Raw genomic sequence first — 14,795 nt, 5'->3', positions numbered from 1 at the left:
TCGGGGAAGAGGCGTTGGGTCGAGGATAGCATCTCGTCGACCTGCTTATTCTTCATCTGCTCGGAACAACCGAACTCGGCTTCCAGAGGATTTTGCAGATAGGTGGCTTAACTTCAGCAACCCTGGACAGTAGAATAGTCCTTTGTAATAGCGTAACGCCATTTTGTAGGGTAGCGGAGTTGTATGCCGAACAAGATTTGAAAAATGAAATTTTGTTTTCGCTTCTAACACTGTATTTACAGCTTAGCGAAAAAATTTCATCGTACTTGTCCTCGGTCTTATGAAGTAAACTTCTTTGACCGGACTTGGTCCTTGGTCTTATGAAGTAAACTTCTTTGACCGGACTCGTCTTTGGTCTGATGAAATAAACATCTTTGACCGGACTCGTCTTTGGTCTGATGAAATAAACATCTTTGACCGGACTCGTCTTTGGTCTGATGAAATAAACATCTTTGACCGGACTCGTCTTTGGTCTGATGAAATAAACATCTTTGATCGGACTCGTCTTTGGTCTGATGAAATAAACATCTTTGACCGGACTTGGTTTGTGTTCTAATTTGGCGATTTTTGTCGCCGGGATCGAACTTTCCCTTGTCCTAATTCGGCGAGTTTTATCGCGTGGATCGGACTTTCCCAGTTAACCGAAGTGGTCTTATGCAGTAAACCTCTTTGACTAGACATGGTCGTCCCCGGTCTTATGAGGTAAACTTCTTTGACCGAACTTGGTCGTCCTAATTCGGCGAGGTTTATCGCGTGGATCGGACTTTCCCTTATTGCAGTTCGTTTCAGACGAAGTGCTTATTTCTTAAGCCGAATTGTGGTCTTGTATCTTCCTGAGAAGCTTGGACTCACAATCGTTGGCTTATTGCAGTTCGTTTCAGACGAAGTGCTTGTTAAGCTGAATTGCGGTCTTGTATCCTCCTTGGAAGCTTGGACTCACAATCGTTGGCTTATTGCAGTTCGTTTCAGACGGACTGCTTGTTAAGCTGAATTGTGGTCTTATATCCTCCTTAGAAGCTTGGACTCACAATAGTCTTTAATAATCGATCTAAAAAGGGGATCAGTCTTTAAAGAACGATATACCTTGGTACCATTTGTAAGAGACGACAAGCACATAGAGACAAAACACATAGAGAAAAAAAGAAAAAGATGAAAGAAAAAAACTTTAAACTTTTTATAAAACGACAAGTAAAAGGTACAAGTAAAAAACAAACAAATAAAAACATGTACCCCTATGACCGAACTAGACACAAGACAGACTGACCGGACTTTGTCTCTTACAAGTGGAACTTCTTGAGGTTGGAGACGTGCCATGTTCGGGGTACTTGTTCTCCTGACATGTGAGTCAATTTATAAGACCCTTTGCCGAGGACTTCTGACACCCGATATGGACCCTCCCATGTGGGTTCGAGTTTGCCCAGCTTTTCTGCTCGGCTTACTTCGTTGTTTCTCAAGACGAGATCTCCCACTTGAAATTGAAGCTTTTTCACCCTTTGGTTATAATATCGGGCTACTTGCTCCTTATACTTAGCTGCTTTTATGCACGCCAATTCTCTTCTTTCTTCGGCGAGATCTAGTTCTGCTCTCAGTCCGTCGTCATTCATTTCTGAGGAGAAATTTAGAGTTCGGGGACTGGGTACGCCGATCTCCACCGGAATTACGGCTTCAGTGCCGTACACCAGACTATACGGAGTTTCACCGTTGGAGGTTTTGGGTGTAGTTCGGTAGGACCATAGGACTTGAGGGAGATTTTCTACCCATTGTCCTTTGGCTTGTTCTAACCGAGCTTTTAACCCTTTCACCAGAATCCGGTTCGTTACTTCCGTTTGTCCGTTTGCTTGGGGATGGGAGACCGAAGTGAACCGCTGTTGAATGTTCAGCTCTTGGCACCAATTCTTGAACGTCTTGTCGGTGAACTGAGTCCCATTATCCGAGATGAGGATGTGGGGTATGCCAAATCGGCACACTATGTTCTTCCAGACGAAGTCCAATGCCTTTGAGCTCGTTATCGTAGCTAATGGTTCAGCCTCCACCCACTTCGTGAAGTAGTCCACGGCAACGATAAGGAATTTCATTTGCCGAGGAGCTTGAGGAAGTGGTCCCACTATGTCTATGCCCCATTGCATGAAAGGCCAAGGGCTTTGCATAGTGTATAGATCGGTCTGCGGCATCCTTGGGACATTTGCATGAATTTGGCACTTCGTACACTTCTTGACGAGCTGCACTGCCTCTTGTACCATGGTTGGCCAATAATATCCCCATCTCAGAACTTTTTTAGCTAAAGCTCTGGCTCCGATGTGGCTACCGCACGATCCTTCATGAACTTCTCTGAGGATGTAGTCCGTCTCTTCTGGTCCTACGCACCTCAATAACGGCTGGAGGTAAGACTTTCTAAAGAGGACTCCTTCACGAAGTTCGTACCGAAGTGCTCGGCACGTGATCTTCCGAGCTTCTCTCTTATCCTCGGGCAATTGTCCTTGATCCAGATACTGCAAGATCGGCGTCATCCAGTTCGGCGAGCTGGATACTGAATGTACCTCGGCTTCATCAATGCTTCGATGCATTAATTCTTCCGCCTTTGAGCTCGGATCTGAGGCCAACTTACTTAAGGTATCTGCTCGGCTATTTTCCGCTCTGGGAATGCGGATTATCCGAAAATAGGAGAAACTTCGGCTGACGCTTCGCGCTTTGTCCAAATACTTCTTCATTCTCTCGTCACGAGCTTCACTTGTACCCAACATGTGATTTACTATGACTTGTGAATCACAATGGACTTTGAGAGATTTGACGAGCAGACTTTGCGCTAACTGGAGTCCGGCCAGGAGGGCTTCGTACTCGGCTTCATTATTAGTAGTAGGGAATAGGAACCGAAGTGAGTAGGTTACCTCGTGTCCGTCGGGAGCGACAAGTAGAATACCAGCTCCACTTCCCATCTTGTTTGAAGCTCCATCTACGAATCCGCTCCAGCAGTCCGGCGGCTCTACTTCGGATTCCAAGGGCTGTGCTAGTTCGGCATTGGCAGAATTCTTCTGTTCGGCAATAACAGGAATTGCTTGATCGAACTTTGCTTCCGCAAGAAAATCTGCCAAGGCTTGTCCCTTGATGGCTTTCCGAGGTAGATATTCAATTGTGTGCTCTCCCAACTCTATAGCCCACTTGGCGATTCTGCCTGATGCTTCTGGTTTGGTCAACACTTGCCGAAGTGGCAGATCAGTTAAGACGCATACCTTGTGAGCATAGAAGTATGGCCGCAGTCTCCTTGCTGCATTTACTAATGCCAGAGCAATCTTTTCCAGTGGTTGATACCTGGTTTCCGGACCTCTTAATGCTCGGCTTGTAAAATAGATGGGAAGCTGCTTTAGGCCTTCTTCTCGTACAAGCACCGCGCTGATGGTTTGATCCGATGCCGCTAAGTATAAGAATATTACTTCGGCTTCGGTTGGAGCAGAGAGAATAGGAAGCTCGGCTAGATAACTTTTGAGCTCGTCAAAGGCCTTTTTCTGCTCGGCTCCCCACTCGAACTTTGGTGCCTTTTTCAACACCTTGAAGAACGGCAGTTGCTTTTCGGCTGCTTGGGAAAGGAATCGATTCAGTGCGGCTAGACATCCGGTTAGCCTTTGCACGTCATGTATGGACTTCGGCATTGCCATGTTCTGAACGATTTGAACTTTTGAGGGGTTTGCCTTGAGTCCGTCCTTTGAAACCCAACAACCCAGAAACTTTCCCGAATCTACCAAAAAGGTACACTTTTGGGGATTAAGTTTGAGGTTGGCTTTCTTGAGCACGTTGAGAGTGGACTTGAGGTTGTGCTCGTACTCCGAAGTGCTTTTGCCTTTTGACGACTATATCGTCAACATACACTTCGACCTCCTTTCCAATCAGGTGCCGAAAAAGCTTGTCTACCATCCTTTGATAAGTGGCTCCGGCATTCTTTAAACCGAATGGCATCTTTTTATAAGCGAAAATGCCGAAATCAGTAATGAAGGCCGTTTTTGAAGCGTCAATCTCATCCATTAAAACTTGATGGTATCCTTTGTACAGATCAAGAAAACAAAAAATTTCAAAGCCTATCAAAGCTTCTACTTTTTTATCTATGTTCGGAAGGGGATAGCAATCTTTGGGACAGTGCTTATTTAGATCGGTGAAATCTATGCACATCCGCCATCCTCCTTCCTTTTTCTTGATCATGACAGGATTGGCCACCCACGAAGGATACTTCACTTCGAATAACACATCCGCCTTCAATAATTGACGGACTTCGTCATGGATGACTTGACTTCGTTCTGCCGCAAAGAGTCTTTGCTTCTGTTTTATCGGCCGGACTGAAGGATCAATATTTAACCGATGAGTGATTACCTCGGGGGGCACTCCGGTCATGTCCAACGGAGACCATGCAAAGACGTCTTTATACTCCTTGAGGAGCTGGATGGTTTTTTCCCGAAGTAGGGGCGTTCCCGCGAAGCCGATCTTAACCGTTCTGGATGGATCGTCTTCGTACAGCTGAACTGTCATCGAGTTCGGCTCCGGTATGACTTCGGTCATCGCCTCTGACTCCGGCTGCTGTGATTGCTATGCTTGGTGGTGCCGATCTGACTGCTCGGCACTTCTAAGCGCAATTTGCAGACATTCCTTTGCTCTCTTTTGGTCACCTCGGATGACCGCTATCCCTCCTTTAGTAGGGATCTTGATGGTGAGGTGATAGGTGGAGCAAACGGCCCGAACTGTGTTGAGCCAGTCTCTTCCCAGGATGACGTTGTACGGGGACCGAGCTTTCACCACGAAAAACTCAATCATCGTACTGGAGCTAGTAGGCGCTTTCCCCACCGTGATCGGAAGGCTGATAATACCTTCAGGGCGGGTGTCCTCCTGGGTGAAGCTCTTCAGGGGAAGCGGAGCCGGACTGAGCCGAGCTGGGTCCACTTCTAGTTTGTCGAAGCACTCTTTAAAAAGAATGCTAACCGACGCTCCTGTATCCACAAACACCCTGTGGATCAGTTTGTTTGCCACTCCGGCTTGGATGACAATGGCGTCTTGGTGAGGAGAGATGGCCGGGACGGGATCAGCATCCGAGAACGTAATCACTTCGTCCTGCTTCAGCCTTTTATGCGTTGGCTCCTCTCGATTGGAACCTCTGCGCTCTGACTTTAGGGACGATTTGGTCTTCCCGGCAGGGAGAGCGTCAATAGTCTGGATTACTCCATCATATTGCGGCTCGTCATCGTCTTCGGGATCCGGCTGCCTTTTCAGATCTTGAGGAGCGCAGTTCGCACCACTCTGCTTCTTATTCTTCTTTGGCTGCTTTCTTTGGTATTTTTTCAATGTCCCTGCCTTCACAAGAACATCGATACCTGCAGCCAAGTTTCTGCACTCCTCAGTATCGTGACCGTGGTCTTGATGGTAGGAGCAGTAGCTATCCTGTGGTCGGCGCGCGGCTGATTTCGTCATCCGCTTTGGCTTTTCGAATAGGTCAGAGTGCAGTTCGAAAATTTCCGCTCTCGGCTTGTTCAGCGGTACGAACTGAGCGGGCGGCTTCTCGGGATTGAGACGGGGTCCCAATCTGTCTTGCACCGGAGCCCTTTGAATTCTTTCAAATGGAGTCCGGCGAGGATGCCCCTGATCGCTATGATCGGGCTTCCTTCTGTCTCCTCGGGTCGATGAGCTGTCTAACGACCGTTTGCGACGGTCTGCCTCATCGGCCCGGGAGTACTGGTCCGCAATGTCCCACATTTCCTGAGCTGTCTGCGGACCGCACTCAACGAGCTTCCTGTAGAGAGCTCCGGGCAGGATTCCATTTTGGAATGCCGAGATGACAAGCAGATCGTTGAGATCGTCTACTTGCAGGCATTCCTTGTGGAATCTTGTCATAAAGTCGCTGATTTTTTCGTCGCGACCTTGACGAATGGAAAGCAGCTGAGCCGAAGTGATTCGGGCTTCCGCTTTCTGAAAGAACCTCCTGTGGAAGGCATCCATTAGATCTCGGTAAGATCTGATGCTGCCCTGGGGGAGGCTATCGAACCACCTTCTCGCGTTCCCGATGAGCAGCTCGGGAAACAGCTTGCACATGTGGACCTCGTTGAGACCCTGGTTCGCCATGTTATATTGATAGCGCCCCAAGAAATCGTGAGGGTCCACGAGCCCGTCGTAAGTCATCGACGGAGTTCGGTAGTTCTGTGGTAGGGGAGTTCGGATGATGTCGTCCGAGAACGGAGTCTTCAGTGCTCCGTACACGGCGAATCCGATATCTCGTCGGTATGGAGGAGATTGAGTTCTCCTGTGATTCCGGTACCGAGGAGGAACTGGAACATGTGGGGGACGGGGATTCTTTCTCCTGGGAGATGCGACACTACTGCGGTAGTGACTTTCTTGTGCGGAGGGGGAAGGAGAATCCGTCGTTTTCGTCTCCGGCTGCTTTTGGCTTCTTCGCAGGAAGGTTAAGAATTCCTCCTGCTTCGCCGCCAAAAACTGCTTGACAGCCTCATTCAAATCGGGCTGCTGGGAAGATTCAGTGGGACGATTTTTGGAGCGGCTTGTTCCTTCGCCATGAGAACTGGTGGTGGATTTATCCCTAGGCTGTTTTCCAGACCTATGGGATGGATTGGCTTCCTCCTGGTTCTCACGGGCAGGAATACGGGTACTCTGCGATCTGGTATGCATTTTTTGGGCGGAAAAAATGGATCAAAAATTCGCTTTATCACAAATTTTGTTCTCTGTTTCCCACAGACGGCGCCAGTGATGGATCCGCGAATTTCTGATGTTTGTAAATGCTGGTAGAGAATAAAGACTACGACACAATGAATTTACGTGGTTCGATTTACTGAAGTAAATCTACGTCCACGGGAAGAAGGGAGGGCAAGATTGTATTGCTTGATCTGGGATTACAGCTTACAACACAGACTTGCTATATGCTATTTTATCTCTAGAGAGCTTAACCCTTTTCTATCTGATCTAAGTTCTATTTATACATTGAACTAAGATCGTGGTTTGCAGCCCCACTAACAAGATCGTGGGTGAGCAATAACTGCTCAATAACTGCTTCGTACCACTAAATAGATCGTGGGTATAGCGGAGGTCGTGGAGGCCTTTCATGAGTCCACTAACTCCTAGTTCGGTCGAATGCTGAGACCGAACTGCTGGACTTTACCGATCAGCTCTTGCCGATCTGAGAGGAGAGCTTGACTGGTCGGCTTTTACCGAGCTGTAGGCTGAGTCCGAACTCTTTGGTCGTGCCGAACTCTTTGGTGCCGAACAGATACTCTTTCTTGGGCTCTGGGCTGATGGGCCGTCACTGTTATTGGGCTTGCCATTAGGGTTTAGTTCGTACCCCATCACTCAACCCAAACTCTATAAGCCTAAATAGGGAGTAGTACTACTTAGTAGTGTTTGATTTATTTAAATTTAATTAATGTGAGTAAAAAAATGATTAGTTAGATAAAAGAAATAACGTTGAAGCTAATAGGGGAATATAAACACATAAATGTACTATTTTTAACATTTTTAGAAAAATGTTGGGACATAAATATACTCCTACTAGTTAATCTATTTTCAAAGTTTATAAGTTATTATATATCATTATGATAAATTAAAAAAAATAAAAATACTACTATGATTATGAAAAAATTAAACACGATTTAGCATTCAAAATTTGATATGCAAATATGAGAAGAATGATTATAATGATGATTTTTAAGGATCAAATCAATGATATATTTTATAATATAAAATGTAGAGGAGACAAAATAATTGTTGAGTAACATAATTAATTATAGAAAATTTAAAACTGAGAGATATTACATATACAGTTATGAATATTACTCTTTAATGCTGTTAGTTTCTATATAACTCACAAATATGATTGAATACTCTTTTATCCTATAAATCCGAGGTTCAAATAAGGATACAATACTAGTATTTTTCAGAAATGATTTATCTAAAAAGATGTTTACGTTCGAAAAAAATAATGGATGCTTATGTATTTATATATTTAATCTAATTAAAAGAATATGTCAACAATGTTAGCATAACAAGTACTGAGATTTTATCTGCATAGATTGTACTATATAATGATTTTAAAACACCACAGCAACCAGCATAAGCTCAATTCCATTCACTAACAAAAAAAGTATAGTAATTTAAGTTATCACACTTTCACCAAAACTCATTTCTAATTTCACAGAATGGTTCTCTTCTTGATCATTCATTATCCAACCCTACTCCAGAAGGCAGCTCAAATTTGTTGTTCTTAGTTTCATCGGCTTCGACCTCATCTCCAGTTTCCATGGCTGACTCCACGTAGTCAACCTTGAAGTCGTAATCATCGTTGCCATCATGTTCCATCGCAGACGGCTGATTTTCCTTTTTCCGCCTTTGCTTATCTGCTTTTCTCCTCTTTGTATTTAGCATGCCTTCCTCAGCATACAGCTTTTCATTTTGCCTCACAGTAGCAGATTTCTCCTTCACAGAAGTAGCTTTTTCATCTTCGTCACCAGATTCCATGGGCTGATCTACATCGTTGGCTTGAGGTGGTTCTTTGTCCTGCGCATCGTCAATTATCGGGAATTTAAAGTAATTGGAATTGCAAAATCGCTAATCGATTAATGTACTTCAGAGAGGAAGCCAACCTCAAGCATTGTCATGTCAAAGTTCAATGGGGAATTAGAAGGAACTTCAACTGGATTGAAATCATTCACAGATTTCAAACTGCCTATAAAAGTTGTTTCGCTGCCATACACTTCATCTACATTAAACTCCTTCCCAAGTTCTGTGACAATCCTTGCCTCAGAAGGCTCATCTGCATTCCTCTTGGGAGGCATGGTATAATACGGAATTTTACCTGAAGTAGTCAAGAAAAATAAAGTTTAGCAGAGCTCAGACTGATAAAACACACAAAATTTCCAAGATAACAGAAGTCTTCTAATTATTTTTTCGAAAAGTGGTGGAGTTGTACCTTCATTCCAGTCATGCAAAATGATCCTTGCAGTAGCATCAACATCTACAACACCACCCTTTTTAAGCTTTCCCCTGACTGTAGCAACCTTCTGAAGGAAGTCGTCGACAGAATCAAAACTTGGGATCTTGTAAAGAGTTACCAATACTTTATCCGGACAAAGCTTTAGGATCTCCTTAACTGCACAGTTAACAAAACAGCTAAACTGTTACCAACCAGCATGTATTATACAGCATAAAATTAGTAGCTATGTCAGAATGTAAATCAGACCTACCAGGACCAATTGGATCATCCAATTTTTCTATTCTTTTGCAATTTCGGAGAGCAATTGAAGCATCATTTGCTGTGGACTTGAGCATCACCACACCAGGGCAGTCCAATAATTTAACATTATTATCAAGATGAACCTCTTGCATAGATCTTGTCAACCCCGGAGTTGCTCCAGCATTGACAACATGAGATCTTTTCAAGCTATTAATGATACTACTTTTACCAACATTAGGGAGTCCTATAATCCCAACCGTAATAGATTTCTTGATCTGCACCCAAACACGTAATAATAAAAAAGGGTCAAAATAACACCCACTCCTCAAAAAGAAATTAATACATTAATGTTATTCAACAAAACAATAGGCCGCCCATCACATAACCAGCAGCGCCAGCCTATTAATCAAACTTAACAGTACCTCATGACTTCTTGAGTAGTTTTTCAGCAACTTAATAAGAGTTTCAGCCCCTAGACAGTCACTAGTTTGCAGAAGATTGCTAGCCTTTCCAATCTTCCCCTTTCCACCCTTACCAGTCTTTGGAGCTGATTTCCACCCAAGATTTGACTTTTGTTCCTGGGTGCTGCACTTAAAGGCGACTGCAGGTAACTCCTCCCTAAGGTATTTGAGCCACTTCTCCGCAGCCTCCCGAGGAACAAGATCTGTAATGTATATTAGCATTTTAGCACAGTAGTCAAGGTTGCGTATTTAAAACAACTTCTTCAAACTTCTATTAATAAAGAACCCCGATAGTAATTAAAAACATCCTCATGAAAATCGAGAAAAGTCATAAAGAACTATTGTATCACAATTGCCCAGTGTACAAAATACATCAATATCTAACTAATTGCTGATGTGATAAATAGCTACTCCATATTACAAACTTCAGATGGAAATTAAACTAAAAAATGAAGCATACCTATTTTATTAAGGAGGAGAACAAGTCGCTTATCCGGTCCCGCACTCAACACCATCTTTTCCATGTCAAAACAGCGAGTACCAATGGGATCACGGGCATCAAGAACCTCCAATATGACATCGGAAGCCTCAATGACCTTCACCAACTCCTTGTAGAAAGATTTCTCCGAACTATCTGCAACAAAGTTCAAAACGGCAGAATATCCATAAACTGACCATAAAGGCAGAAATTTTTAACACAAAAAAAAGAACAAGTTAACAAGGACTGGTCACATACCTACTTTCCTAGTAACATTAGTGGGTTTCTCATTCACCCCCTCCTCTCCTCCTTCGATTTCTTCATCCTCCAAAATCCCCAATTTTCTCTTCCGAGCCTACACAATCACCAAAATTCACAATACATACAAATTGAACAACAAGCTACAACAGCAATTCACCAAGCATATCCATACATTGAGCCTATACAAACAGCCATACAACAGCTAAACTAAACACAGTAATTTTGTTTTAAGAACAGCAGCTGGCATCGCCATCCGAGCAAAGTGAATGCATCGATTATACAATATATATATATAGAGAGAGAGGATAAAATTGGAAGTAAATTATAGCATACCCTCTCCTTCCGAGCGGCTTTCTTTGCTTCTAGGTCGTCAATTGCTTTTTGGCGGCGGACCTCGAGGGCCTTGAGCTCCTGCTCCTTGAAAGGCCAATCGTTGGGGATGCCGGGATCCTTTTCGACTTTGGTCTTTTTATTGATCCCCAATTTCTTGGCCTCTTTGGTTTTCTTCTTCGCGTGCTCCTTGACCTTCCTTATAATCTTGTATTTCTTCCTAAGCGGCACCCTCTTGCTCTTGCTCTCTGTTCGCCCAATTTATCCATTCAATCAATCAATCAATAAATCAGTTTGTGAATTGATTACATACAGAGGAAATGTGAGTATTAACTTACTTTTGCTCTTCTTCACCATCTTGACGTTCCGACAGGCGAGAGAGAGAGAGGGGAGAAGTAGGGTTTATGGTTACAGCCGCTCTTCAATTCAAAGAAAAGTGAATTGGGTACAATATGGGCGGGTCGGGTAGCTGTGATTTTGATGGGCCGACTCTTATATTCGGTAATAAAAGGCCTAATTTTAATAAAAGCCCAACCCTAAGCGGATCCCTTTGTGTTGTGAAAATAATCATTTTCTAAGACTAGCGCATACAAACCAAACCTATTGGTAGGGATGATTAATCGGTAAGTCGTTTCTCGATTAATCGGTAATTTGGGGCACAATATTTAAGAAATTGATACTATATTTAAGGAGTGTTTGAAAATAAAATAAAATATAAGAGAAAAAAGGTAAGAAGAGAGAATGGAGTAGGTGAGAGAATAAAATAAGATAAAAAAAATATAGTATTAATTTTTAATGAAAAAAAAAGTGACTCGTTTTAGGTTATAAAAAAATCATGCAGCTTTGTGGATAGAATGCTCGCCTCATTGTGACGGGTAGTCACAAGTTTAAACTCGCTTGATTAGCAATTTTTTTCCGCACATCATTTTTTTTTTCGGTTAACCGATTAACCGGTTCTTCTATTAACATAACCGACCGATTAACCAAGCCTACCTACTCGACATTATCACATTTTTCCGTTCTTCATTTTATGCCTCAATTATCTTATGATTCCGTTTATATCTCAATAACTGTCACTCAATCAATTTAACTACCTTATGCTCATTTTACGCCTCAGTTAATGAAAGTTAAAAAAAATAGCATAGTAATTCCCCATCGTAATTCTCACAGGTAATTAATTTAGTTAACTTTCAATCATGTTGTTAATGTTCTAAAATGAATGGATTGAACGATATAACAGAGCTATAAAAATTGTGTATGGAACGAATTAAATAGTTATACGTATGAATTTCAAAAATTATTGTTTATGCAAAAAAAAAAGGAATTCATTTTTACGAACTCGATAAAATTCGACTCACTCAATTTAACCGACTGAAATTATATTTTGAGAATCATTAACAATTTCCTACTAATACTTACCCTATTATTTTCGTTATCGAAGTTTCTAGAGTAGTACTAGGCATGTTTGATAAGGTTGTAATGCCAAGATATAGATTTATATCCGGACTTTCCTGTTTGTTTGATAACACAGAAATATTTAACTCAAAGCCCGGCAAAACTCAAGGGCCTATCTCGGCCTACCAAAAATACATTGTTTGCTCTTCAAATGACTCTGGATTCTCAGTGGGGCTGCGTTGTTGCTTAGTCAAATTTCAATTGTTTGATAGAGGTAATTACCTTGTCTACTACTCATTGCAAAAGATGGGCAATTGTGTCATTTCGTGTATTATCTAATACACAAATTTAGATAATTTCTCACCTACCAAACAATCACGAAAATTTTATTCCCCCATATATTGACATAAAGCCCGCATTACTTAACTTAATTCACTTATCTTTTTATATCTCACCTTTCTTATCAAACGGAAATTTATAATATCATGTGACTATTCGTTAATAATAGTTTAATAAAATGAAAAAATCAGTGAATTCTAATGACAGTCTACATTATTACATGTATATATGAATGATAGAGGGTATATGAAGTAAAGAAGTTGTTGAGTGGTGATTATGAAATGATAGGGTGATTATAGCTAGCTTTTTGTACATATCAACTTTAATTATTTGGATTCTGTAGTTGAGAAGACAAAAGCAAAGTTCAAAGCCATTCAAATGACTATCCAGCAAAACAACAAAAGTTTTGTCACCCACCACTTTACTCACCATTAATTGCCCTAAATCTTTCATTTTAATTTTTTATTTAGCACGATAAATCTGCTATATCTCCATACATAGTATATATGTACATTAAATTGTAATCACTAATAATTAACTATATTAGCTAGATTTTTTTAGTTTAACCACAGGTGTACCCAACGCCGTCTTCGGCGGAATCCGACTAATCATGTTCAACCGTATTAGCTAGATTCTTTATCTCTAATCGAAAACTACCAACGGCGCCGCACAAAAGTTTTTATGTCAACAATCAACATATAAATTTAACCATATTAGATAAATGAAATGAAATAGTAAAATATTTTGTTCCCAAATTGATTCCTTCCTATCAATCCAATGCACCCAAACTTAGAAATAAACACACAAACACACACAATAACTACTTTTCTCGTTCAGCCAATTTTAATTTGTGAATTTACATGAGTTTAATTGCATCATTAATACCATGTGATGGAAAGTTTAACCAAAAGGATCTATGCTGATTATAATAATCAACTCCAAAATGTAGAGAGAGATGGAGAAAATTAATGCCACTTTTAACAGAAGATTACACTAAAAAAATTGTTCTCAAATTCAACAAATACATCAGAACATTAGCAGAGACATGAACAAATATATATATAAATCCATGTAATATATATCTCTAACTATACAATTCTAATGGAAAACATGAATCCAAAAGTTTACACACAAAAGAAAGGTGTAACAAGCTTCTCACTGATCACAAATAGTAGTCTTTGATAGAGAGAAGAGACAATTTAACAAACGATATAAAGCTGTAATAATAACTGAAAGCGATGACAGCAACAACAAAATATCATCTTCTTCATCTTCTTCATCTCCATATCAATAATTACCTGTTTGAAATAGGGTTTGGACCACTTGGAACTTCATGATCACTTGCTTCAAACTCCCCTCTTTTCGATCTCCGATGCTCCTTCTTCTTGGGGCGAAAACCATTCGTTTTCGCACTCGTATGATGAGAAGGAAGAGTATTGCTAGTTGAAGCCATGCTTGAAGATGAGGGTTTTGAAGAGTTCACAAGGCTAGCAAAGATGAAGAGGATGAACACCAAAAACAAGAAAAAAGTTGAAAAAGAAGAAGAATTGGATTTCAATCTCTTTGCCATGCAAGATTTTTTGAAAAACCTACACCCCCAATTGATGATGACAAATCAATATCCATTAACCACAAAGAAAAAAAGTTGTGGTTTGAGGAAATCAAGCCAAAGGAAGAAAACAAGATTTGTGATTTAGGGCTAAATTAAAGTGGTGTGTGGAAAAAGGGGTTTTGAAATTCCATACACATTTGGTGAAGAAAAGAAATTTAGCTTAAGATGAAAGATTAGGGGAATAATATATGGGGTGTGGTGTTTATGAAATAAAGGCTGTAACATTTGACTTTGTGCCCTGCTTTTCAGGTTGTGTATTTGTATGGCTTTATCTCTAGCTTTGTTTGATTCCAAATTTCCAAAATACATTTTCTTTGCCAAATGTGACTACCACTTTTCGAGGGAAACAACATAAAATATATACAACGTTTAAGGCTTTTTAAGTCATAACTGAAGATTAGAAGAAAAAACAGTTTCATTACTGCAGTAATTTTGTAGTGAAACTAAAATAAGAATTACTAATATTCTACCTAGAAAAGTAATAATTAATACTTGTATTTTGTGTTCCTGACGTTGGTATATCAAATGTCTTCAATTTTCATAAATGTACCCTCAACTTTTAGTTTTCCTTTTACATAATATGTCTCACTATATAAAATTTTGTGACCAAAACTGATTCATCTCAGCATGCTGAAATGATCAAGGGGTTTGAGTCATTTCGAGGGGTGCGTACACAAAAAAATAATCTTAGTAGTGGACGATACAAGTTTT

At 41.0% G+C, this 14,795-nt stretch overlaps 1 protein-coding gene across 1 annotated transcript; it reads right to left on the bottom strand.

Moving 5' to 3' along the window:
* Positions 1-8,081: 8,081 nt before the first annotated feature.
* Positions 8,082-11,194, bottom strand: LOC121801812 (guanine nucleotide-binding protein-like NSN1). Its single transcript, XM_042201228.1, has 9 exons — positions 11,077-11,194; positions 10,742-10,986; positions 10,406-10,502; positions 10,130-10,303; positions 9,631-9,872; positions 9,219-9,483; positions 8,945-9,124; positions 8,619-8,830; positions 8,082-8,532 (listed from the first exon to the last, which is right to left on the bottom strand). Exons 1-9 carry the CDS (start codon positions 11,093-11,095, stop codon positions 8,191-8,193), a joined length of 1,776 nt encoding a protein of 591 aa, XP_042057162.1. The 5' UTR covers positions 11,096-11,194; the 3' UTR covers positions 8,082-8,190.
* Between the last annotated feature and the right edge of the window lie 3,601 nt (positions 11,195-14,795).

This window comes from Salvia splendens, chromosome 5 (assembly GCF_004379255.2).
Source record: "Salvia splendens isolate huo1 chromosome 5, SspV2, whole genome shotgun sequence".
Classification (NCBI taxonomy): domain Eukaryota; kingdom Viridiplantae; phylum Streptophyta; class Magnoliopsida; order Lamiales; family Lamiaceae; genus Salvia; species Salvia splendens.
This window is presented reverse-complemented; position numbering and strand designations above follow the sequence as displayed.